General features: G+C 44.0%; 1 protein-coding gene across 8 annotated transcripts in view; it reads right to left on the reverse strand.

The window, feature by feature from the left end:
• The window catches only part of palld (palladin, cytoskeletal associated protein), a 73,147-nt gene that overhangs the window by 2,020 nt on the left and 46,570 nt on the right, over nucleotides 1-24,557 (reverse strand). For 4 of the 8 annotated variants that reach the window (XM_020049101.3, XM_010872154.5, XM_020049102.3 and 1 more), the window contains 11 exons: nucleotides 14,187-14,858; nucleotides 12,766-12,907; nucleotides 12,353-12,454; nucleotides 10,684-10,722; nucleotides 9,563-9,784; nucleotides 6,374-6,523; nucleotides 5,802-5,890; nucleotides 4,900-5,032; nucleotides 2,415-2,622; nucleotides 307-472; nucleotides 90-223 (listed from right to left, as the gene is read on the reverse strand). In XM_020049101.3, coding sequence (XP_019904660.3) covers nucleotides 90-223; nucleotides 307-472; nucleotides 2,415-2,622; nucleotides 4,900-5,032; nucleotides 5,802-5,890; nucleotides 6,374-6,523; nucleotides 9,563-9,784; nucleotides 10,684-10,722; nucleotides 12,353-12,454; nucleotides 12,766-12,907; nucleotides 14,187-14,858 — 2,057 coding nt within the window. The remainder of the gene's footprint in view (nucleotides 1-89; nucleotides 224-306; nucleotides 473-2,414; nucleotides 2,623-4,899; nucleotides 5,033-5,801; nucleotides 5,891-6,373; nucleotides 6,524-9,562; nucleotides 9,785-10,683; nucleotides 10,723-12,352; nucleotides 12,455-12,765; nucleotides 12,908-14,186; nucleotides 14,859-24,557) is intronic. The other 4 variants (XM_020049103.3, XM_020049107.3, XM_020049104.3 and 1 more) reach the window with 2 other exon arrangements.

The raw sequence follows: 24,557 nt of genomic DNA on the forward strand, positions 1-24,557 counted from the left end.
CGGGGACAGGGAGAAGACGGTGTAAATATACAAGAGGTTATATAGGGAACAGTTACCTGATGCCCATTACAGTCGTTTGTGTGACTCACTGTGGACGTCCAGGCGTGCAGTGCTGGACACGATGCCGGCCTCGTTCTTGGCCGACACGGTGTACCAGCCGGCGTCCTCCTTCATGGCCGGCTGGATGATCATACACAGGTAGCCGCAGTTGTCCTGATGCATGCTGGGAAAAGTAGTAGCATTAGGACAATTTTCAGTATCTTCATGACTGAATGGCTGTTGTTATGAGTAATGGTACGTTCTTACCTGATCCTGTCAGTGTTGTGAGTGAAGGACTCGTTCTCTTTCTTCCAGAAGATCTGTGGGTAGGGAACAGCCGACACACGGCACTCCAGGCGCACAGGGTAACCCTCGGCAACACCGGTGTTCTGCAGCTTCTCGATGAACGAAGGAGCCTTGTGCATCTCTTTGGCTGCAGACCAAGAGAGAGACCAAGCTCAATCAAAGATGTATTGGGCTTAGTTGGAGGGCAGTTTTTACTCTGATACCGAAAGGGCCCATGTATCTGAGGACATCTAAAATAGTATTATGTTGATGTGACAATGTGTCAGTGGTGTTATGCATGCAGGCACCCTGGATGTGCGTTTGTGTTTTTCCCCTCCTGCCGTTTCCCCAGGTGACCTTTATGTTCCTGATTGTGCTTGTTGGTGTTTCCCACCTGGCAGACACGAGTGCATCGCCTGACTGCTGAGGTGGACCAATCAGTGGACACCCCTCCTAATTGCACCACCTGTTCCTTTTTCCATTACCCAATCACATCACACATCCCTGCTTTAAAATCCCAGTCAGTTGCTTCACCCAGAGAGATTCTTTTGCTTTACCCCACATGGACATAGACACTCTTGAGATACACACCCCTTTTTGATAGACAGACACTTTGTTCATTCATACATCACTTAGTTTAGCACATACATCTCACTTTGTCCTGTTTCATGTGAGTATGTATTGCTGTGGTGTTTTGTTTGGTGTTGTCTAGTCAATTGTTTGCTGTTTAGTCCTTGTTCAACCTGTGTGTTTTGTCTGTCCTTGTGTCCCTGGGAAAGGTATTTATTTAGCATGGGCATACACAACCCGTCGGAAAACTAGTTAGAACTAAGCGGACCACCCACTGTATTTTTTTTTATTGGTTAGTAGTCATCTAAGCAAGTTCACTTTAGGGGTGTTTGGACTATATTTCATTTCTTGGGTCCAGCTCAGCCCCTTTTCCCAAACCTCTTTACCGTGTGTTTATAATAAATGTATTATGTTTGACGGTAGCTTTGGTTGTCTGTGTTGTAATTTTCTCACTGCGCCTTTACACAACACTACTTTGCATGAGTTTTATGTTACAGGGCTCTGTACAATCCCCTCTAGACTGCTAGAGCCACAGGGCTTGTAACATAACTTTGGGGCTTGTCCGGGATCTCTCATTGATACCCATGCTACTCATCAATCAATCAAATTTATTTATAAAGCCATTTTTACAACAGCAGTTGTCACAAAGTGCTTTACAGAGACACCCGGCCTTGAACCCCAAGGAGCAAACAACAGTAGTGTTGGATTTCAGTGGCTAGGAAAAACTCCCTAAGAAGGCTGAATTTTAGGAAGAAACCTAGAGAGGACCCAGGCTCAGAGGGGTGACCAGTCCAATTAGAATAATAAATACATTTCTCTGGGCTAAATCCAGAGTCTATTTGATTCTAGACTAGGTCAAAAGTATGACCAGGTGGACAAGGACAGGGACAGCAACGGGCCCCCCAAACCAGGTACTCCGCAGGTGTGGACCAGGACCTCATCTCCTCCTAATATTTAAAACTGGAGGAGACTGAGAAAAGTTAGAAAGTGCATTCCTCATATCCCCCAGCACAATAATATAGCAGCGTAACACCTTGGAACTGAGGGGGGGGGGTCCGGCAACACTGTGGCCCTACCCGGGGGAGGCCCCGGACAGGGCCCAACAGGCAGGAAATAAATCCACCCACATTGCCAGGCATCAACCAAAGGGACACCCACCAACCGCTACTCATGCACCTTGGTTTAAGTTTCTAGGTCATGGTTGAACTGTGCAGCTGTGATTGTGTGATCGACTGGTGTAGTGTTCAGTATTCCTTGGCTCGTGTTGCTGACTTACGATGGCTACTTTTGATTTGGATGCTTTTTGGACTAACCCCACGTGCGAGTCAATTGTTTGCTGTTTAGTCCTGTGTGTTTGGTTTGTCCCTGAGTCTCTCTAAAAGTTTTTTTATTTGATTTTTTGAAAGTTGCTCCTGGGTATACATAACACGTAGTAAAACTTTCTCTAAAAACACTAGTTAGTAAAGGTGTTCATCTGTCAAAGTCTATACATCTACAGGATGAACTGTATGCATGTTTACCAGCAACAATGAGTTCCAGGTTGAAGGAGTTCTGTCCAGCACGGTTGCTGGCGATGCAGGTGTAGATGCCTGCGTCGCGGTTGGACACTGGCTCGATGACCAATGAGTGTACGCCATTCTCCCTCACCAGCATCTTGTGGGCGGAGTCGGGACGGATGGTCTGACCATTCAGCTGCCAGATTAGGTCTGGGGTGGGCAAACCGCTCACCTTAAATGGCAACACAACACACAGTCATTAGTCATTCATCAGATTGGGTGTATTTATCCAGTCAGCGTCCTGTTTTTGCATCTGCAGAATGAAGTATGACAGTGTTCACTTGCAGTGGAAACATGCTGGGGTTTATTTGCATTGTGAATTCAGTAACAGCCTGTCTCTGTGGTGCCAAAGGTGTTTTATTGTTGTTTTTCTGGAGACTCCAGGTTGCCTGCATGTTTTCTCATGGGAACTGCTTGGTGTGTGAAAGAACATGCTGTATTTTCAACACGCGTGTGAAACCTAACACCTACCCCTCCTTCAGGTAGAGGTGTGTGTGTGTGTGTGTGTGTACCTGTATGAAACCAATACAAAGCAACCCTGTAGTGGTTATGGGCAGTCTGGTGGTATGGTGATGTTTCCTGTACTCATACTACCATAATGTGATGTTTTACTGTAATATGATGTGTGAATTCAACTAGAATTGTGTATAAAGGGTACAATAGAATTAAAGAAGCTATTAATTTTTAACACACGGTTCAGCAGCCTCAATGCACTTCCTGTAGTCAAGAAATGTTTGGTTGCTGAATGGAAAATTTTGAAACCCTCAAACAATTTGGAAATAGATATTGTATATAAATATTGTTGACATTAAGAGCCCCAAGACACTGGAGTCAAACTGTTTATTTTCTTACGAGTATGACAGTCTTTTTATAGCGTGTGAATTGTGGTTATGTTGCTGCTTGGTTTTAAGACACTTCAGTAAAAACATTTTCTAACTGTGTCATAGCCACTGGCAAAAGAGAGTGGATCAGCCACCAAGGGAGGATGATGAAAAAAGACAAAGAAAGAGAAAGGAGCTAGGAAGAAAGTGAAGGCAGAAATAATGGCAGACAGAGTGGTCTCTCTTAATCCTAGCAGAAAAAAACAGCTTCTGCCCTCTGTTGCTCTGAGTCATTTATCATATTAGAGGAGATTATGTATGTGTGTGTGTGTATATATATATATATGTTTCCAATCTTTATATTTACATTTCTTCCCCAGTACATGGAATGCATAGAGAGGCCTCCTTTCTCAGGACCACAACTTGCATCACTGGCAAATACAATGACAGGATGAACCTGCACTGCTAACCTCTGTTTTTTACTATTTGCTAAACACCACAGCTTAAGTTGAAATGTTGGTCAGTCCTTCCTCGTTTTTTTTTCTTTCTTTATTGACAGTAGGAATCAGAGAGGTACAGGTGAAGTGGAGACACAGAGGAGAGGGGTGGTGACGGGTATTGAACCCTGGGCCCTGGCGGGGTGCCGTATATATGCATAAAGAAACCAAACATCCATTTGGATGTATTAAATAACTATCAACCAATTTTGTTCCTCAAAAACATTTTAGAAAAAAATGATTCACCGCCTTGCCAGAACAAATACTTTTTCTGAAATGCATTCTTGTGAAAGGTGAAATGTCCTTTTAATAGCATCAGACCAAGACTCTCTATGTTTTGACAGTAGTGCTGCTTTTGACACCACTGATCACTGCCTTTGGAATTATTGAAAACCCATATTGGTCTATGCAGACAGATGCTTGTCTGGTTTAGATCCTATCTATCAGAAATATATCAGTTCATATTTGGGGATGGTCTGTCCTCTGAAAAACGTAAGCTACCAAATCTTTGGTGTTGTGACCACATCTCTCTTTTGATAAACATGTGAAAGATATTTAAAGAGCATTTCCCCCCAACTCCTATCTAATGTCCATGCGATGGGAGAGAACTCTGGGTAATACTCTGCCCTCTCTCAGGGTGGTTTGAGGTCTCTTGGAGTCCCTTTGGTGGTCTGGTTCTTGGAAAAGCGGGTGGAGCCATTTCCTGCCTATTCGGTCCGGTCTGGGGTTATCTTTGGGCAGGACCACAGTGTCTCCAGTGTCTTAGTACTTACTTTCATGCTACAATAGTTTATATCCTGGAGGACTGAATATGGTCATGTGAACAAGCAAAAATCTTGATGTGGCTCAAAAAGATAATGTACTCTTCTCTTCATTTGGCACAGACACCCCTCAGAGTATGGCACCTCTCTTTCTAAGTTTCTTCCTAGATTTCCATCCTACTTTGGAGTATCAATTTCTTGTTGTTGCTTGCTCTTTGGGGTTTTAGACTGGGTATCTGTATAAGCCTTTGTGACAACTGATAAATACATTTTATTGATTCATAATTACTAATCAATAACTGAAACAGGGCTAAAACAGTGTTACAGGTCAAGGAGGGGACTGTTCAGTATATAGGGGGTGTGGTCACACCTTGCAGTCCATCCGGCAAAGCTTGCCCTCCTGGACGATGAGGTCACCAGGCGCCTGCAGGAAGTGGGGGCGGAAGTGACGCTCTTGGATGTTCTCGTTCTCATCACCACTGTCTCTGGACCGAGACCTAGGTCTGGGGGGGGGACAGGAGAGAGATTTACAGTCAGAACGTTGGCAACACAACCCAGCCCTCCTACACTGGGCATGCTCGGCCTCCGATTGTTGGAACTTTATGATAGGTCGAGACCCCCAGGCGTTCCCTATCCTCCTGAACTATCACAACAATGACATCATCTCTTTATACAGCGTAACCACACCCGATCTGTGCAAAGCAGAGCGAGGGATAAGAAAGGGTAAGAAGGACAGAGATAAAAAGAAGGAAGAACTGATGGATATCTCAAAAAGCTTCACTGAGACAGATTGGATATGAAGACCTTATCTAGGAGTGTCTGAACAGAATTTGATATATATTGTGTGTGTTTGGGTGTGGCACTGTGGGACAGGTATAATACTATAAAACTCATTATATACTTAATTGCGCCAAAGCGGTAAAACTGTTACCACCGACTCCAATTTCACAATTTACCTCATAGAAAAGTGTCAGCGACACTCACAAAAAGTTTTGAGTTAAAGCATATTAATATCAACAACATTTCCACACCCACAGCTCTTTCCAAAGGAAATACTAATGGTAGCTTAAACGAAACCTGCTGTTTGTACATCTGCTGTTATTGTGACCACTTATTGTGAAAACGTGCAAGTGTGAACTTGTATGGAAGCACAGAGGGTGAATGGCCAGCCTGAACAGTGTCAACCCGTGAATAAAACACAGACGCAGAAGATGAATGATAGCCAACACTGTTTGTTTGTCGGCCCTCTCATTCTGCTCGTTCTTCCCATACCTGCGGATGTGTCCAGGTGTAGAACGTTGACTCCTCCCTCTCTGGTTCACCGCCTGCACCATCATCCTGCCGGTACAGCTCACCCTCCCCTGAGACGGACAGAGATGGGGAGAGGGGGAAGTGAGAGAGATGGAGGGAGAAGGGGAGAGAGAAAATGCTCAAACTCAACTCAAACCCAGGTCAGGGAGGATGTGCCGTGTGCTGAAGTTGGCCAGGCAGTCGGAAAAACAGCCGTAAGTGAACTCTCGACCCTCATGAGGGCTTTAGTGATTTCCTGTTTCACTCAATGCCTGCTTCCCGGGCTGCCTGGAGACCTTTATCTTCTCCACAGCTCCATTATTCTAGAACTAATTACTGCTAACCCGACTGGCAGCCCTGGCCGCAAAACAGCTTGGTCTTAATAATGTGTCTGTACATTATTACATTCTCTCTCTTTACAGGTACGTGTGAATCCCTGGTCCTGTGTAGGGATGACTCAGTGTGCCAGTCTGTGCAGACCTTCCTATCCGGGGTATAAGTCATCCGGGTCACCAGAGTGTTCCTGTGTGTGGTAGGAGGTCAAACGTCCTCACCTCAGGGTTGCCGGCCATGACGGTGTAGTTGCCGTCATCGTCCAGTGAGGCGGCGGCGGTGTGGAGGTGGCAAGTGCCGTCAGCGTCGCGGCTGATCCTGTAGTGTTCACTCCTCTTAGAGATCTGCTTCCCGTCCTTAAACCAGTAGATCTACACAGGACAGGGTTGACAAAGCACAGTGTTACACAAGTCCCCTGCTCCTCTGTGAAGAGACCCATATAATCCCAAGTTTAGTGAGGATCATATCCCTGAACAAAACTTTAAGCAGAAAATCTATCATGGCCAAGCTAAGGAGTTCCTTTACCCAAATTAGTTCCTATGGAGGAGAGGGACTTAGGCAGCACATTCCATGTCTTTAGATCAAATGGGGAGATGGGCATGACCATGCAAAGTTAACATTTCCTAAATGTTAAGGTTCCCCCATTGGGCCAATCCGGCAAATTGCATTAGTTCCCAGTGGTGGGTAACACGCTGCATTAGTTCCCAGTGGTGGGTAACACGCTGCATTAGTTCCCAGTGGTGGGTAACACGCTGCATTAGTTCCCAGTGGTGGGTAACACGCTGCATTAGTTCCCAGTGGTGGGTAACATGCTACATTAGTTCCCAGTGGTGGGTAACACGCTGCATTAGTTTCCAGTGGTGGGTAACACGCTGCATTAGTTCCCAGTGGTGGGTAACACGCTGCATTAGTTCCCAGTGGTGGGTAACATGCTGCATTAGTTCCCAGTGGTGGGTAACATGCTGCATTAGTTCCCAGTGGTGGGTAACACGCTACATTAGTCCCCAGTGGTGGGTAACACACTGCATTAGTCCCCAGTGGTGGGTAACATGCTGCATTAGTTCCCAGTGGTGGGTAACATGGCTGCATTAGTTCCCAGTGGTGGGTAACATGCTGCATTAGTTCCCAGTGGTGGGTAACATGCTACATTAGTTCCCAGTGGTGGGTAACATGCTACATTAGTCCCCAGTGGTGGGTAACACACTGCATTAGTCCCCAGTGGTGGGTAACACGCTGCATTAGTTCCCAGTGGTGGGTAACACGCTACATTAGTTCCCAGTGGTGGGTAACACGCTACATTAGTTCCCAGTGGTGGGTAACACGCTGCATTAGTTCCCAGTGGTGGGTAACACGCTGCATTAGTTCCCAGTGGTGGGTAACACGCTGCATTAGTTCCCAGTGGTGGGTAACACGCTGCATTAGTCCCCAGTGGTGGGTAACATGCTACATTAGTTCCCAGTGGTGGGTAACATGCTACATTAGTTCCCAGTGGTGGGTAACATGCTACATTAGTTCCTAGTGGTGGGTAACATGCTACATTAGTCCCCAGTGGTGGGTAACATGTTGAGTGTGAAGCACATATGGATGAAGACCAACTGTAATTTCGTCATGGATTTCATAATGCGCAACAACCAGTAGAAACCAATGTAGAGTGTTGAGGAGTGGGGTGGGGTGGGGGTGGGGGGGGGGGTGGACGTTGGATGGGTATTTATGTTACATACACCGATTAGCCATAACATTATGACCCCTGAAGTGAATAACACTAATAATCTCTTTATCATGGCACCTGTCAGTGGATGGGATATATTAGGCAGCAAGTGAACATTCGGTCTTCAAAGTTAATGTATTAGCAGCAGGAAAAATGGGCAAGCGTAAGGATCTGAGCGACTTTGACAAGGACCAAATTGTGATGGGTCAGAGAATCTCCAAAACTGCAGCCCCTTGTGGGGTTTTCCCGATCTACAGTGGTCAGTACCTATCAGACAAGACAGATGAGCTGCTGTAGCTCAAATTGCTGAAAATGTGAAAGCTGGTACTGATAGAAAGGTGTCAGAACACACAGTGCATCGCAGTTTGTTGCGTATGGGGCTGTGTAGCGCCTACAATGGGCACGTGAGCATCAGAACTGGACCAAGGAGCAATGGAAGAAGGTGGCCTGGTCTGATAAATCACGTTTCCTTTAGATCACATGGATGGCCGGGTGTGTGTGTGTCGCTTATCTGGAGAACACAGGGGCAATGTGATGCTTTGGGCAATGTTCTGCTGGGAAATTTTGGGTCCTGCCATTCATGTGCATAAACCACCTACCTAAGCATTGTTGCAGACCATGTGCAACCTTTCATGGCAACTTTATTCCCTGATGGCATTGGCCTTTTTCAGCAGGTTAATGCACCCTACCACAAAGCAAAAATGGTTCAGGAATGGTTTGGGGAACACAACAATGAGTTCAAGGTGTTGACTTGGCCTCAAATTCCCCAGATCTCAATCCAATCTAGCATCTGAGAGATGTGCTGGACAAACAAGGTCCAATCTTTGGAGGCCCCACCTCGCAATTTACAGGATCTGCTGCTAACGTCTTGGTGCCAGATACCACAGCACACCTTCAGAGGTCTAGTGGAGTCCATGTCTCAATGGGTCAGTGCTGTTTTGGCAGCAAAAGGGGGACCTACACAATATTAGGCAGGTAGCCATAATGTTATGGCAGATCGGTGTATATTATCACGTTACTTCCTGCTCCACCTTGTTTGTTTTTTAATCTTCTTTCATCTGATATCTGTCATCACCTAGTTATTATAGAGGCCCTATGAGGCAGCCATCATTGTCATTCTTATATCAGTAAACCAAGCATTGCCCCCGTCATAACACAATACGCATGTCATAGAAAACATAATGAATAGAATGGGCATCCCAATTCAAGTCAATTATGCGATAACGGTTCAGTTAATATAAAACCTGTTCTGTTAATTTAGACTTCTAGATCACCCCACACATCATCAACTAAAAATTATTAAACAATTGGTAGGTTAAATATTTAGACCAAACATACAACAATAAACAAGTGAGAATAATATAGTCTTTAAGAATACTAATATAGTTTGAAAGCTATGGTCCAACTCTCTCAGCTCCATGCAAGTATGCCAGAGTTCAATAGCGGTCTCATCACCACCATGTCTCCTCTTTACCTGTTTCCCTGTGATTCTAACTAGAAATAAACATCTTGAAAAAAGCTAAGATTTCTAGGAAGAGTGGCTCTGCAATAACCAGAGGGCTTGGCACAGGAAGACAAGCTGTAATATTAAACTCTCCCAAACATTGGTGAAAGATCACAAATTGGGGAGGTGGGATATATACACATATATATATATGGCTGTGTTGTGATAATGACTATATTTCCATTTGGAAACTCTGACCTTTGGCTTGGGGTCTCCAATGACCTTGCAGGAGAATGTAACGGGCATGCCCTCAAACACTTTGTAGTGTTTGAGCTTGGTTTGGAAGAAGGGCGCCCCACCCTGGCCTGTAGCATCCTCATCATGCTGTACATCCTCGTCCGACTCCTCTACTGGAGAACGCTCCAGACGGAACTCAATCTCACTGATCAGACGCTGCTCAAAGCTGGACACTTTGTACTCCTGGAGAGCAGACAGACAGAAAGGTTAACACTAGGAGACAGAGCACAGGGAACACCAGTACTACAGGAAGAGCCTCAACCCACAGAGGACCACTGAACAATCAGGAACAAGAAACACATACACCAAAATACTGACTGACTGGCTGGCTGACCGACTGGTTGACAGACTGACTCTTGTTGCTGACTAGCTGGCTGTCTGTCAGACTGGCTGACAGTCAGTCTGGTTGACTGACTGACTCTGGTTGCTGACTAGCTGGCTGACTGACAGACTGCTGACATATGCACAGAGATAATTACAGGGCTAAGACACAGCTGCAAGAGGACATTTCTCTTTTCTCTCTCTCTTTCTCGCACACGCTTCCTTTTTTCCTCACTCATGCACGTGCATTGCTGACATATGCAAGAGAAATGTGACAACACACTAGTCCTCAATGATACAAACGATGCATCCATAGTTCTGAAGACGGAGAAACATGATCCTTTTAGAAATGTGTTGGAAACAAACTCATGCAGGCTCCAATACCGAAATCAACACACATTAAAATCCATCCACAAATTATAACATACATAAATGTGACAAAGCCGTGGACATGCTCACACAGTCTCACATAAAGACTACTGGTCAATAATTGTGTACCACCAGGGCTGATTGAGGATGGTCCAGTCTGATTGAGGCAAGTCAACAAAATTGACCATAACAGAACCACGAGTAAAACGTTTTTATCAGGGATTTTGTCAAAATGTTTGTCTTGGTTAACCGTTCACAGGCCTGTTACAGTCAAAGTGTGCGTGAACACGTCTGATGTCATTATCATCAGTGGGGTTTTGTTGAACAGATAAAGCATGAGAAGTGACCACACAGTGAGTGAAAAAGAGGGAGGGAGGTGAGAAATCGATAACCTTTTGAGGGACAGATTCTATGTCAGATGAACTGGAGTCCTGTGAAGAGATGAAAGAACAGAGGCGAGTTGTCTCTGTTACTGCGTGGTGTTGCGTCCTTAGGTCCAACCACTTGCCTATAGTACTCACCGCATTTACAATGCGAGCCTTATACAAATATCACAAAACAAATACGTATTTGCATCCCATTTCCTACCAATTGGAACAGGCAGTTGGTGCTTTTACATTCCCAGGCAATCTCACAGCCTCAGGCAGAGTAGTGTCCAGAGTCATGCAGAGCCATTCTGTTAGAAAGCTGGCTCTGTTCAAGCGGCCTCCAGAAAGATCCAGCTACAGTACAGCTTAGAACCCCTCTGACCACCACTTGAGACCACCGCCCGCCATCAGCAGCTAAGAGAGGACACCCTGCGTGGCTCATGTATAATCTATTGTCTTTAGTGAATTCAACTAGCTGGGTACCCTCTGCTGAGGTTTTGCATCTTTAAGACTCAATTTGTTTTTTTAAATGTGCTTTTATTCAACACATAAACGGACAGTTAAGGATTTTTTTTGTTTTAAATGTTTTGAATGAAAACCAAGTGAAGTTAGAACAGGAATTAAAAGTGTACAAAATGATTTGTTTTGTAAATTATCTGTGCATCTAAAGCCTGTATTTGACAACATCACAGGACTAGATCTTTCTTAATAATTCTTGAACAAATTAAAACAGTTACTGCAGAATGTATTTGAATCTGTAAAACTTTGAAGTCAAGAGTCAGAATTAACAAAACATTTTATGGAGGGTTTTATTACATTTTTATGAAAGTCTCATAACATGGTCTTAAATGAAAGGGTCGTCATTGTAGACAGTATTGCCTTTTTCAATAATAAAAGATACAGGCCAGTGTGCAGCTTAAAAATAAGCTTAGAAGTACACAAACCTCTCATGCTGGCACATATCTGAGAAGAGCTGTGAATGCAATACAATATGATTGTGATTCAGGGAGTTCTGTGTAAGCGTGTACCAGCCCAGTCTAGACAAGTTGTGTGTGAGTGTGTACCTCTTCAGGTGTGTGCGAGTGTGTACCTCTCCAGGTGTGTGTGAGTGTGTACTTCTCCAGGTGTGTGTGAGTGTGTACCTCTCCAGGTGTGTGTGAGTGTGTACCTCTCCAGGTGTGTGTGAGTGTGTACCTCTCCAGGTGTGTGTGAGTGTGTACCTTTCCAGGTGTGTACGAGTGTGTACCTTTCCAGGTGTGTACGAGTGTGTACCTTTCCAGGTGTGTACGAGTGTGTACCTTTCCAGGTGTGTGCGAGTGTGTACCTTTCCAGGTGTGTGTGTACGTACCTCTCCAGGTGTGTGTGTACGTACCTCTCCAGGTGTGTGTGTGTGTACCTCTCCAGGTGTGTGTGTGTGTGTGTACGTACCTCTCCAGGTGTGTGTGTGTGTGTCTGTACCTCTCCAGGTGTGTGTGTGTGTGTCTGTACCTCTCCAGGTGTGTGTGTGTGTCTGTACCTCTCCAGGTGTGTGTGTACCTCTCCAGGTGTGTGTGTGTGTGTGTACCTCTCCAGGTGTGTGTGTGTGTGTGTACCTCTTCAGATGTGTGTTTACCTCTCCAGGTGTGTATGTACCTCTTCAGGTGTGTGTGTGCCTCTCCAGGTGTGTGTTCCTGGTATAGTGGCAGCATCGTACCTGTGTGATTGGCTCCTCGTCCTGTTGCTGTGTGTTTAGTACAGTGGCTGCGTTGTCGGCTCCCAGCAGCCTGCGAGCCATCTTCTCCTCATAGGTTAACCTCTGAAAGCATTGATTAATGGGGTCAGCACGGGTTAGTGTGTCAGTGGCAACACTTACACGCATTAATATAGAATAGATATTAAACTTCTGATTGGGAAACTATGAAATGGAAGGTATGGGAGAAAACATCTAATAAAAATAAAAAATAAATTAAAATACATTTTGCTAGGGGCTCTGATTGGTTGAAATGATGGAGCAACAAATAGTTAATGATCGTTAATGGTGTTAAAAAAAAAACCGAATTCCTAATTACCTAGGAACACGCAGTCATCTACGGCATTATAAAGGCACTCGGTAACACACACACACACCTGTTGCCCGTTACTCATGCGCTCCTCCTTGAATCGTAGCTTCCTCTCCAGGTCCTGAATAACAGCATCCTTGGATCCCTGGATGTCAGAGTCCGAGGCCAAGCGGGGTGTTCCTCTCGACTGCTTCCGCGGAAAAGCATTGCTATTAGAACACAAAAACAGACATGGCATGATCAGAAGGTGGACTCCCAAACCTTTAAACCTGACGCTTCTTTCTCCAGTGCATCTCTAAGACAGGAATATACAATGAGTTGTTTGTGCGCGTGATTTATTGGAGAAACTGTGTCAGAAGCAGAATGAGACCTTTGTTTCTATCTCTCTCTCATTCTCTCTTTCTAATGTGCAATATCTGAACATGTCCAGCTCCAGCATTCCAGAAAGGTTCCTCTAATCTCTGCTGCAGCAGGAATGCCTGGGTGAGGAGAATGACAGACGGAGAAGAGGACTTGATGAAAAAGAGGTGGGGGGTTGTGGAATGGCCTTGAAAGAGGTGGTGCTGAGTGTATTTGACAGCAGAGGGGATGTTTTTTTTTCCAGAAGTCCAGGCATCATCAAACGAACCAGAACAAGGATTTGCGCCAGATCTCTACACACCCAACATGAGCATGCTCACTCTGTGTGAAGCCGACTCATATTCAGGTCATACCTAGTTGGGTTTCTATACTAGACCAATATTAAGACAAATATTACTGGGTTTTGAAAAATCTGTGTAGAAATCTTAGCCAGGCATAACCCTTTCTAATAATATGTTTATTTGACTTTGACACTCCCTCACTTCTAAAGTCACACTTTATATTTTCCATATGAAACGGACAAAACACTCACCTTACTCACACAAGCACACACGTGAACACGTGCGTGTTGGAAAGATAAGAATGTTTTCCCCCATCATATGGAAAATTTACTCTGTGACTTTAGAAAGGAGGTTGTATCAAAGTCAAATAAACATATTATTAGAAGGGTTTATGGACAGACGCGCAAACACACACACACGCATTCACACACACGCATACACACACACACACGCATATATCTCAGGATGTTGAGAGTGGAGGTTGATTGTATGTCTGGCTGGCTGGTCTCCTATGTGCTCTAAACATGCTGTTTAAGAATGTAAACATCTTGCAGCAGACCTCCAGCAGCTGTTAGCCAGGCTGTCCTGGAGGGGATAGAGACGGAGGAGCCTGTCTGATTCCAAAGAGACGGACCTGCCACAGGCTGTCACTCATTGACTGATACACCCCACACAACTATTTGACTGGGTAATTACAGGCTTTGAACGAAAAGGGCACTACTCTGTGTAAAGCCATTGTAGCTGTTTGTAAAGCTAGTGTAGCTGTGTGTAAGTTCAGTGTAGCTGTGTGTAAAGACAATGTAGGCATGTGTAAAGCTAGTTAGATGTAGAAACCCTACATACTCACATAGTTCCGTTCCCTTTGGGAAGACCCAGGGCATTGACAGAGGGGCTAGTGGGCGTAGCTGGCAGCACAGAGGCTAGGTAGCCAGCAGGTGACTGAGGCATGGAGGTGAAGGGGGAGGAGCTGTTGGAGTGGGCCGGGGAATAGGACAGAACCGAGGAACATGGAGGTGGAGGAGGAGGTGGGGGAGGAGGGAAATCTTGGGAGTGGCCTGCTGGAGAGGACATGCTCTGGTTGCTCAGGAAGGGAGGAGGAGGGGGAGGGAAAGAGGGTGAGGAAGGGGAGTGAGACTCGACGCTGCTGCCCTTGCTGAAGGCGGGCATGGTAACCCTGGTGAAGGGCTTGTGTGAGGTGGGTGGGGAGAGGGGTGAGGTCAGGCTGGATCCAGATGAGCCAGAGGACTGGGTGACATAGCCACCAACAGGGCCTGTCCCTCCGGGGCTCTGGGCAGCGATGAACTGCTTTGGCCGAGCGTAGTTAAAGGTGCTGGTCTGCATGGCGCTGCTCTCCAGCTCCTGGAAGGAGGGTGGAGGGGGAAGAGGAGGAGAGGGCGGAGATGGGACTTCCTGGGGCTGCGGAGAAGGGACTTCCTGCTCTTGCTGCTGGATCCAACTGGCAGCTTCCTGCTGTTCAAGTAGAATCTGATCCTGCAGCTGTTTCAACTGTTCTGAGTTCCTGGAAGGACAGGATACACAGGCACTATCAGCAACATAACTCAGGGACACCCAGGTCACAACATGACTCAGTGACAGGTAACTTTAAAGGATTGTGTAAATAGCAAAAAGAAACCACAATGTTTTAACAAGTTTGGCAGATAAATAAAAGCCAGAACACACACAAGCATCAGAGACACTATGCAGTCAAACGCCTCTTTTCTGGCCCAAAGGAATGCATACGGTAGAGGTCTTTAAGAACGTCATGCATCAGGTCTAAATAAACCTCCAGAGAGCCAGGCTGTGGTGGTTTTCCTCCCACAGGTCACCAATCAGTACATAGCACACATACCCTGCCAACACTCAACATCCTCTCAAGCCTGATAGTCTGCTGGAGGGAATCAGATCACTCTGGTACAAGGTTACAGACACATTATTAAAGAAAATGACAAAAGCATGCTGCTGTAATCCATTTTATTGTGACTGACACAACACCCAGTCCCTCGCTATTCGGTTACCCAAAATTTTTTTTTTTTCAAATTCAGAGGAACTTGTGATTGTATTATCGCCAAACGCAGATAATGAGCATCCCAGTTGTGCTGAGACATTGCACTAAGGCAGTGTTTTTCATTGCAAGGCTTCTGGGCCACAGATGGCCCCTGATTAGTCCGCCATTGCATTAAAGGTTGCATTATTTTGTATTTTGTAACAAAATACAAGTCACTTATCTCTTCATAGAGTGTGCACTAAGATTTTGCACTAATACTGACGTGGGGAAGCTACCTAGCATCACTTTCTTTGCTAACTAGCAATGTTTAATTTGAGCTGTATCCTGCTGGAAAAGGATTCAGCAGCTCTCACATATTCCTCAGTTTGTTCCGGCACCTACTTTTCACAGAGGGTTCAGTTGGACCGCGGAGTGTTGGTACTTCAGCTAGCCAACGTAGTGAGTTAGTGTCTATGAACATTTTGCTGATTATGGCCATTTTGTGTAGAAGACGGGCAGAAAGCAGGTGAGTGATAATTTATTGAAATACATTTAATGAACATTTTAATTAAACACACATGTATACTGATGGGCAGGGTATTATTTCCTCCACTACAAAGCCTATTTCCCAATGTTGATGGATAAACAATGTTTATGTTGAGTCATATCTTGGAACTGGCATCGCCTAGTGCCAGCTAATGTAGGGTGACCAGACGTCCCGGTTTGCCCAGGACTGTCCCGGTTTCAAGCTGGATGTCCCGGGTCCGGTTTCCGATATTCACAACCAAACTGTTCCGGTTTTCACCACAATAATAGTAATAATACTGTAATGCTTCCACATACGAGTCAGAGCCAAACAAACAACTGCATAGAACTGCGTAGCAAAGCAACAATTCTCAAAGCGCTCCCGCTCCATCAACCCCAAGCACGCATGATGACCTACAAGCGTGCATAAGCGCATACATGTGCGTGTGCGGTTAAACAAGGGTCCCGGTTTGGGGTTTGAAAATGTGGTCACCCTAATGTTAAAAAGCTAACAAAAGACATAAAACGGATTTACATGTCGAAAACACGTGACGTGCTACATCATAAATCATCAAACATAAGCCATTTATCTGAAACATATTTTCTGTAATTTTTCAGTGCTTTACCACTAGCATTTTAAATGCAGTAACACTGCAGAATACCTTATGTCGGTCATCTGGCCTAAAGTGCAGCTTGAGAGACAATATGTTAAGACAGCGTTTGTTGTTTCTGTGACTATGTCGCTGCTAACATTTTTCATATAGTGATTTTTTTATGTCATGAGTTGATCATTGTTTGTGTTTTGCAGGATAAATTAACTATGTAGTCTGCATTATAGTCTTTGCCTATGGGTCAAACCCTGGTGCAGACTGTACACAGGGTGAAAAAGTATTTGTAGTTTTTTCTGAACTCTGGGTTGTTAATCTGTTGAAATTGCTCTTTGGGATTGATCACAGTTTACTTAAGTGAATTTGGTTTTGATGATAGCCAGTGCATACCCAGCCAATGACTTCAAATCCCGTTGGGGAAGAAAAGCCTGCCCAAGTAGCAGGCACTGATAGCCTATCCACTGCTGAATAGCCAGCTTGTTGATAACCATCCTCAAACATGGTGATAACATATGTTGCTTGTAGGACCAGGCGGCTAGTGAGGCTAGCTGTCAACGCGTCAAAGAACATAACCTGAGATTGGAGTTGAGAATGGATTTAGAAATGCAAGGACTTTTTTCTTTGCCTTCTCTGCTAACAAAGGTGCGCTCATTAGCGTGATGAGCTCTGCTAGGTTTTGCCTGGACATACTAATATAGTGCTTGTTATAATAACATTGTAATAATAGCGAAATCCATTCCAGTACAGACAGTCCAGCCAAACTGTACGAGGTATGGCCAGGGTAGGAAATTTCCTTTTTCGTTCACCAGCCACTGTGGCTGGTAGATGCCCAAAGAAAACCAACACATGAATGTGTTTCAAAATCATAAAACAAATGTATTGAACATGTATTTCCATGAACAACATTGTATATATTGTTGACAATAGAATGCTTCAAAATTCCCCCACACCTGTAAAAGCGCTAAAGAACGCTGGCTGAGCTGGAACGCTAGCGCGAGGCCATAGCAAATGAATTAAATCGAACCTTCGCTGGGCCTCTCGTTGCATGATGAGTACTAATCAGCAATGGCCATTCGAGGCTTCATTGGCGTTATTTTAGCAGCCGGATCTTATGCTGGCAGCACTAAGATTTTCTATATCACAATAAAAGCCATCATTGAAATGTATAAGACAAAATAGTTAATCTAGTCTGTGATAAAGAACAGGCAGGAATAACATTGGAACGGACATTGAACATAAAATATACAGACTAGATTGTTAACTATATTACCTTATATATTTTAATGATGGCTTTTATTTTGAAAAAGATTGTCTGAGTTAGCACTGCAAGCATAATATCCTGCTGCTAGGAGAACGGTTATGAAGCCTCGAATGGCCATCACAAATGCTAATAATTCAATTTCCTCAAAATGGCACCAACAAATGTGTCAATTTTTGAAGTACTAAAAAAAGTCCTGAATAAAGAATGGCGCGGCCAAATCATATTTTATTAAAAAGAGATTGTGTTGATTAAAATGTTGCCCGATTTATAGAAATTCTAATAAATACATTTTGAGATTTTTGCCTAAATAGACCAGCATGTCTCTCCATTGGAAATCAATAGGCGAATCTCAGTTTTAAGGGAAAAGGGTTTTTAGGCAGTAGCATTGGACTACAGTGAATGGCGCATATTATATATACACACATACATGCATGCATATGACATACGTATGCATATGACGTACGTATGATTTCTTGTATGACTTAATCCTTTATACTAGTGGCGCTGTATGCATAGCAGTAGGGGGCTTTTTGTTTCTTTTCATTTAGAACACGTTTTTGAATACAACTGATAGGAAGAGCCAGGGTAAAAAAAGAAACACACAAAATAAGGCCTGTTCTTCCCCAATTTCTCTAAAACTACAACACGAAGCTTGGGTATAATTAATATACTGGCCTCCATGACGAATGCAATTAACAAAATTTCACCCAGAAAAACTGTTGGTAAATTTTTCATCTGTCTGGCCTAACAGTAGGCTACATTTGCTCAGTTTGTTCATACCCTAGCAAATCCTGCACCTTCCAGTGTCATCCTGTCGCCTCTTTTCAGGAAATAAACGTTTCTTCTTTGCTTTGACAGAGTTTTCTATGTTACTTCTACCGCTGCTGATCTGTTTATCCCAGTAAAATGTCGCCACATTTCTGCTATCAAGCTAGCCGGAAATATCGCAAAATGTTTCTCTCTGCCCTTAGGTAGCTGTAAACGCTTGCCGCAACACGCCGTTAGATTTTTAGCCAACGCTCTTGCCAACCAACCAAGCGATGTGCTCAAGACATCAAATTTGAATGTCCAATCAGAGAAAGCCAGGGAGCACCTGAACTGATTAATTGGAGCTGATTTGTGTTTTTTTGGATTAACACTTTTTGGGAGGTATTTTCTGAACCCTCTTTTTGGCTAATGCCTACCCCACACAGTGGCGGGTATTTTGGGCTAATCTATGTGCAAAGCAAAATAAATTACCCGCATTTTGCGGGTAGTGGGTGTTAATTTCAAGGCTATTCTAATAGAGTATTGTGTTCTAGTGTTCAGGTACGACTTCCTCCTACAGTGTGGACTCGCTGTACAGATGTAGTGTCATGTCTGGCCTGGTCTGGGATCAGTTTCTGGAGAAACTGAGGCTCTCAGGAGGTTACTGATCATAGAGGGGGTGGATGACTGTGAACTGGAATGAGGAAATAAGGGTAAGGGAGAACTGGACACGTCTTTGCCTGTCTTTGAATGTGTGAAATAACAGGAACAGGGTTTATCTGTGTCAGGGGGGCTTTTAACATAATGTCCAGTCCGAACTCCAGGACCCATGACATGGGAAGAGTTATGGTCTTGGAGTAGCAGAAGAGAGGTCTTTGGGAAAGTTATAAATCGTTTGTGTGTCACAGACCTTCATGTTAATGGTCCAGTCTCTGTGTGACTAGTAGTCCATCAGAAAGCCTGTGTAGAAAAGTCTAGCTGAGGCTATATGCCATGTCATCAGTACTCCACTAGGACTGTATCCTCCCAATCTGTTCCAGATGGTGTATCATCAGGATAAAATGTTTCATTTCTGTTCAAAAGCCCAGGGGATAAATACCCCCCCCCCCACCCCGAATCCCTGGGCTCTTCTTTCTCTGTAAACATGTTAAGAATCAAACAAAGGTAGGTTAGAAAATTTCACAAAATCGTAGAACTTGCAGAGAATTCTCCCATGCTTTTAGAACGGTGGTGTGCCGCTCCCCTTGTTAGAACCAGGGAAACAGAACTTTTGGCCCAAATAAACACAGTATTTCAGTCAGTCCAAACTGCAATACCTGGGGATCATAGGTTTTGTACATATAAAAACATATATAATAATGCAGTCTCCTCTTCCCCCCATATGTTAGTCCTTAATATCCCAAAAATGTTGGACATCTAAGCCTCCACCAAAAGAGCACTTTTACAGGAATAGTTTGGCAGCTCCTGAGAACGCCGGCCTTGGCCTCCACTCCTCTGTAGCGCTTTCATTCCTTTTTTGGCTGTGTTCTCTCAGCACGTGAGGCAGAAGCTTCTCGCTCAAGCAGAGGGGAAACACGCTTAATTTCCTCAGAACCTCATCATACTCTCTCCAACAGACTCCTTCACTGCCTGCGTGTGTGTTGTTCATGGATTTGGTGAGCCTTTAAAACAGTGTGTCTGCGTCCCTGCATTTTATAATGACCCTCCGGATGGTTTTCAGGCTGCCTAGGATATCTCAGAGAAAATCATTGCTAAGAGCCCAGTTTGAGTTTCCTAAATATATCTGAAAGTCGTCTTGGCAGTTTTTTTTATGTGGGAGGGAGTGTGGACGTTGGCCAGTAGAGTCTGTCTGACATCATTTTCTTGCCTTAAAAGGTGTTCTTTCTTAATATAGAACATCTACTTCCAAACAACCATCACCACTCATTACACAACAAAACATCTCTGATGGGCTCATCGCTCTCTCTCTTCCTCTCCCTCTCTCCCAGCATGGTCAATCAACTCCATCTTCAGTACAATCTAATTTCACTTGCTTATTTTACCAGACAACAAGACTCAAACAAGACAGTTGATTAACATTGATTTTGCTACATTCTTGCCATAGGACTCATTTTCCTAACATATTCTTCAACATCACATACTTCTGACATTTTACTTTCATTTCATGAAAGTGAATTCGATCTGATTTTGTCAGATCGAATCATATTTGATATTCCACATCTCCAAAAGTGCCCCATAAACACAACATATTCATGGTTTTCAGTGAGAAGGTCAGACTAAGTAACTGCATCAGTCATTTTATTGTCCCTTCAAAGGAGGAATAGGCCACGCTGGCTGAGACAACATGACCCTGACCAAACCAGTTTGGGTCTGACAGCAACTTGTCCCAATCCAGTTTCCCCTGATAGACAATTCATTTAATGGGCTAATAAAGGACTACTTGATTTACTAACCAACAAAGAGAGGACCCTTCCGCCCAATCAACTCCTCTTAAAGGGAGATTTACCAGAATGGGAGGTTCTTTCAAGTGGGCAGTATAAAGCTAGCTATTTTTATTTACAGTACTTGTGAATTCCTCTCTCCCTATAAGGCCCTCCCATTGCTATAGTAAGTCTGAAAAGGGCCTTCTCTTCAAGCAACTGATAACAGCCTGTTGTGTAGATGCCAGTTAGACTCTCAGAGAAAAAAACTAATGTTGAATCTTACTTCATGCAGAAAGAGGTAAAAAGGGTACAATGCTTCGTAAACATAGTTAGACTAAAAATTAATTAATAACTAAAGACTTGGTAAAAAAACAAAAGATTTGTCTCTCCTGTGAACACAAAAAGAAGGGGCAGGGACTGCTGAAAAGACCAGAGTTAATTCATTTCTTTCTTCTATCCCTGTGAGGGTCTCTTCCTGTCGATCCTGCAGTGCACTGGGGCCTTGCAGGGAGGGAGAGAGGGAGCCGTCCTGCTCTCTATCTCCATAACAACAGCCCAGTGTTGTGCTGTACTGAGTCCAGCCAACTGGCCCAGACAACTCCTAGTTACAGTGGGAAAGAAACTGCAGAGCTCTGCTCTGTCATTTCAAACTGTAAGGCTAGATTTTAGTTCCATTTCTTGTTCTTTCTACTTTTTTTACATCTATTTAGAAGTAGAAACAGACAAGACTGTTATAGTTTTTCTTTCTCTAATCTTGAAAAACACACTCAGTTTGCCTTGCTTCTGTGTGTATATTCTTTAACATGGAACATAGTGAGAGTACTTTAGGAGAAACTTCTAATTGTCTTACCATTCTTCATAATACCCTCAACTTAAAATGACAATTTCAAATATTCTGGTGGTGTTCATACTATCCAATTCCTACATGGAAAGTTTTGCAGCATCACTGAGATTCATGGGGTCTGGCCCAGCTTGTAGAGAGAGTTAAATATATTTGTCTTTTAGAACACCATGTAGCAAGAAGAATAACAACATGTAGCAAGCTGAATAAGACCATGTTGCAGCAGTTTAGGCAAACTAAAACAGAAACAGTTCATGCCAATAGCAAGCCACAGAGGGTTTTCAATGTGTGATCATCACCAGCTGCCTCTCATCCATAGACTCTAATCACTCTGTCTTTAATCAACATGTTTTTAATGGACATGTTTCCACACAGTCTCTTGATGGTGCTTCCTGGACAGTGATGGCCTCGGGTCCATGCAGAAAGTTCTATACTGACATGCCAGCATACAAGCTGTTGGTTTTACTACCTAACTTATTTAGGAAGGGGATCTTGTCTTCAGCTGGCAACTGGTTGATTAAATGTGAGGAGAAGCAGAGGGTTTATCGGATTCTGACAGCAGCACTGATGACGGGAAGCAACCATGGCATGACAGGAAGTAGTTGACTGTAAATAGTCGATAATGAACATAAACAAGAGGTTTAGCTTCCTGCTGTGTGAATGTCCCCAGTGTGTAAGTGAAAAGCTGGTGATCCAATCAGATGCCTAAATGTGTGTCCGTTTTCTGTATTGATATGTGTTTCTGAGTGACTCTGTCTCACCTTGCCAGCCTAAGGCATTGAGAAATCACAGCCTTCTCAAACAGGAGTGATATACAGCCAAACAAGGAAGCAGAGCTCTACAGTCGCACCTCCTAAACAAACATGTACATTTTCTACTGTGGAAACAAACCCCAAGGTGGTGACACAACACGCAGGCTCCGAACGTTGTCCCGAGCCAACAGTTTGCCAGACCACATCCAGAAAGGCAAGGTGTTTTCAACAAAAGCAGAGGGAGATCCCACTGCACCTTTTTGACACGCCCCCTCCAACCAGACACAACAGTGTTGTGTGACCAGGGATACGGTGTGTCTCTCTGTGCCTGATAGCACCTGTTTCCCACACCCTCGTCGTCAAAGCTACTCAGTTATCCCCACCACCATGACATCACAGATGTATGAATGGATGTGCGTCTACCTGCACATAAATCACCTCTGCCAGACTGTGACTCAATCCCTCTATATCTTACTGACTGGCTTCTACGTGACTGAGTGTGAGAAAACTCTGACTGATCAACGTGTCACAGACTCTCATCTCCGGTTTTGTGGGCTTCAAAATAATATCCACATGTCTGACCAGAACAGACAGCTGGAGTAAAAGTTGGAACGAGGAGGAGGTGAGGAAACATGCAACATGTTCACATGCTTATACACACGCACACACACAGGTCAAACATGCGCACGTGCACACAGACGGCTTTAAAAAATAACAGGAAGTCAAGTTTTGGGCCAAAAATCACCAAGATACAATTGTTAATCTTAAGTCACATCGCTGCAGAATAATGTTTACCCGTGACATCTGTGTTTACACCAGCAACTAACAGGCTACAAATACACACAGCCAGACACACGTCGCTCACTAAGGCTCTCTAGTAACAACAATGAGCTCTCTTTTTAGGCAACCATTTCAAGTTCCATTTATGGAAAAGGAGACATCGACTGAAGTCGTGTGTTCAAACAACGTAACATTTCAGGATTATGTCTACAAGACTAGACCTCTGACTTAGGGCTGGTCTGTCTGACGAAGTGTGTATGTCTCTCGCTGACAGAATGAGGTAAAGCTAAAAAGTGTAAGTTACGTTAGTTGGTTGTACTTACACCCCTCCTCCTCACTTCAGTGCTTCATACAACTTAGTGGAATAAAGTAAATATACCAAAATAAATGTTCTGTCAATGCATACATAATAAATATGGGGGCAGCAGCCATTGTAAGATATGACATACACATTAGATGTGATACATTTGGGTAGAGGAGAAAATTGACTTTTTCTGAGATTTTCTGCTGGCAAATAAGGAGATAAGACTTATTTTCTTGTGTGCGACAACACATGATTTATGAAATTAATCAACACAAAAAAAATCCATAATGTCAAAGTGAAAAAAAAGAAGCAAATATGGAATAAGGTTCTTTAGCACCACTCAAGGGTAAGATATGAGAATGTTTCCAAGGCACTGAATATTCCCCATGCACAGTGGAGTCCACTATTAACAAATCCAGATAATATAGCGCAACTGTGAATCTGTCTAGAACTGTCTGTCCTCAAAAACTGAGAATCCAGATGAGAAGGACATTAGTCAGGGAGGCGACAAAGAGATCTATTGCAACTCTAAGGATTTACAGTCTTCCACTGCTGAGCTGGGAGGCACTATGCATACTGCAACAAAACCTGGGTGATTCACAAAAGTGGCTTTATGGGAAAGCGTCATCACACACATATAATCTCGGCTAGAGTTTGCCAGAATGCATGAGGGAGACTCTGATAACAAGTGGAAGAAACTTCTATGAGCTTTTTGGCTTCAGCGCCAAGTGCTATACTTGGTGGAAGCCTAACACCACACATCATGCTGAGAACACCATCCCTATAGTAAAGCATGGTGATGGAAGCATCATGCTATGGGGCTACTTCTCTGCATCAAGACCTCGAATGATTGTGAAGATGGAGAACAAAATGGATGCAACAAAGTAAAAGAAATCCTGAAAGACCCGCTGGGACTTGGGAGTGGATTAATCTTCTTGCAGGACAGTGACTCCAAATGTACAGCCAAAGCCACACTGGTGTGGATTAAAAACA

Source organism: Esox lucius, chromosome 8, assembly GCF_011004845.1.
Source record: "Esox lucius isolate fEsoLuc1 chromosome 8, fEsoLuc1.pri, whole genome shotgun sequence".
Classification (NCBI taxonomy): domain Eukaryota; kingdom Metazoa; phylum Chordata; class Actinopteri; order Esociformes; family Esocidae; genus Esox; species Esox lucius.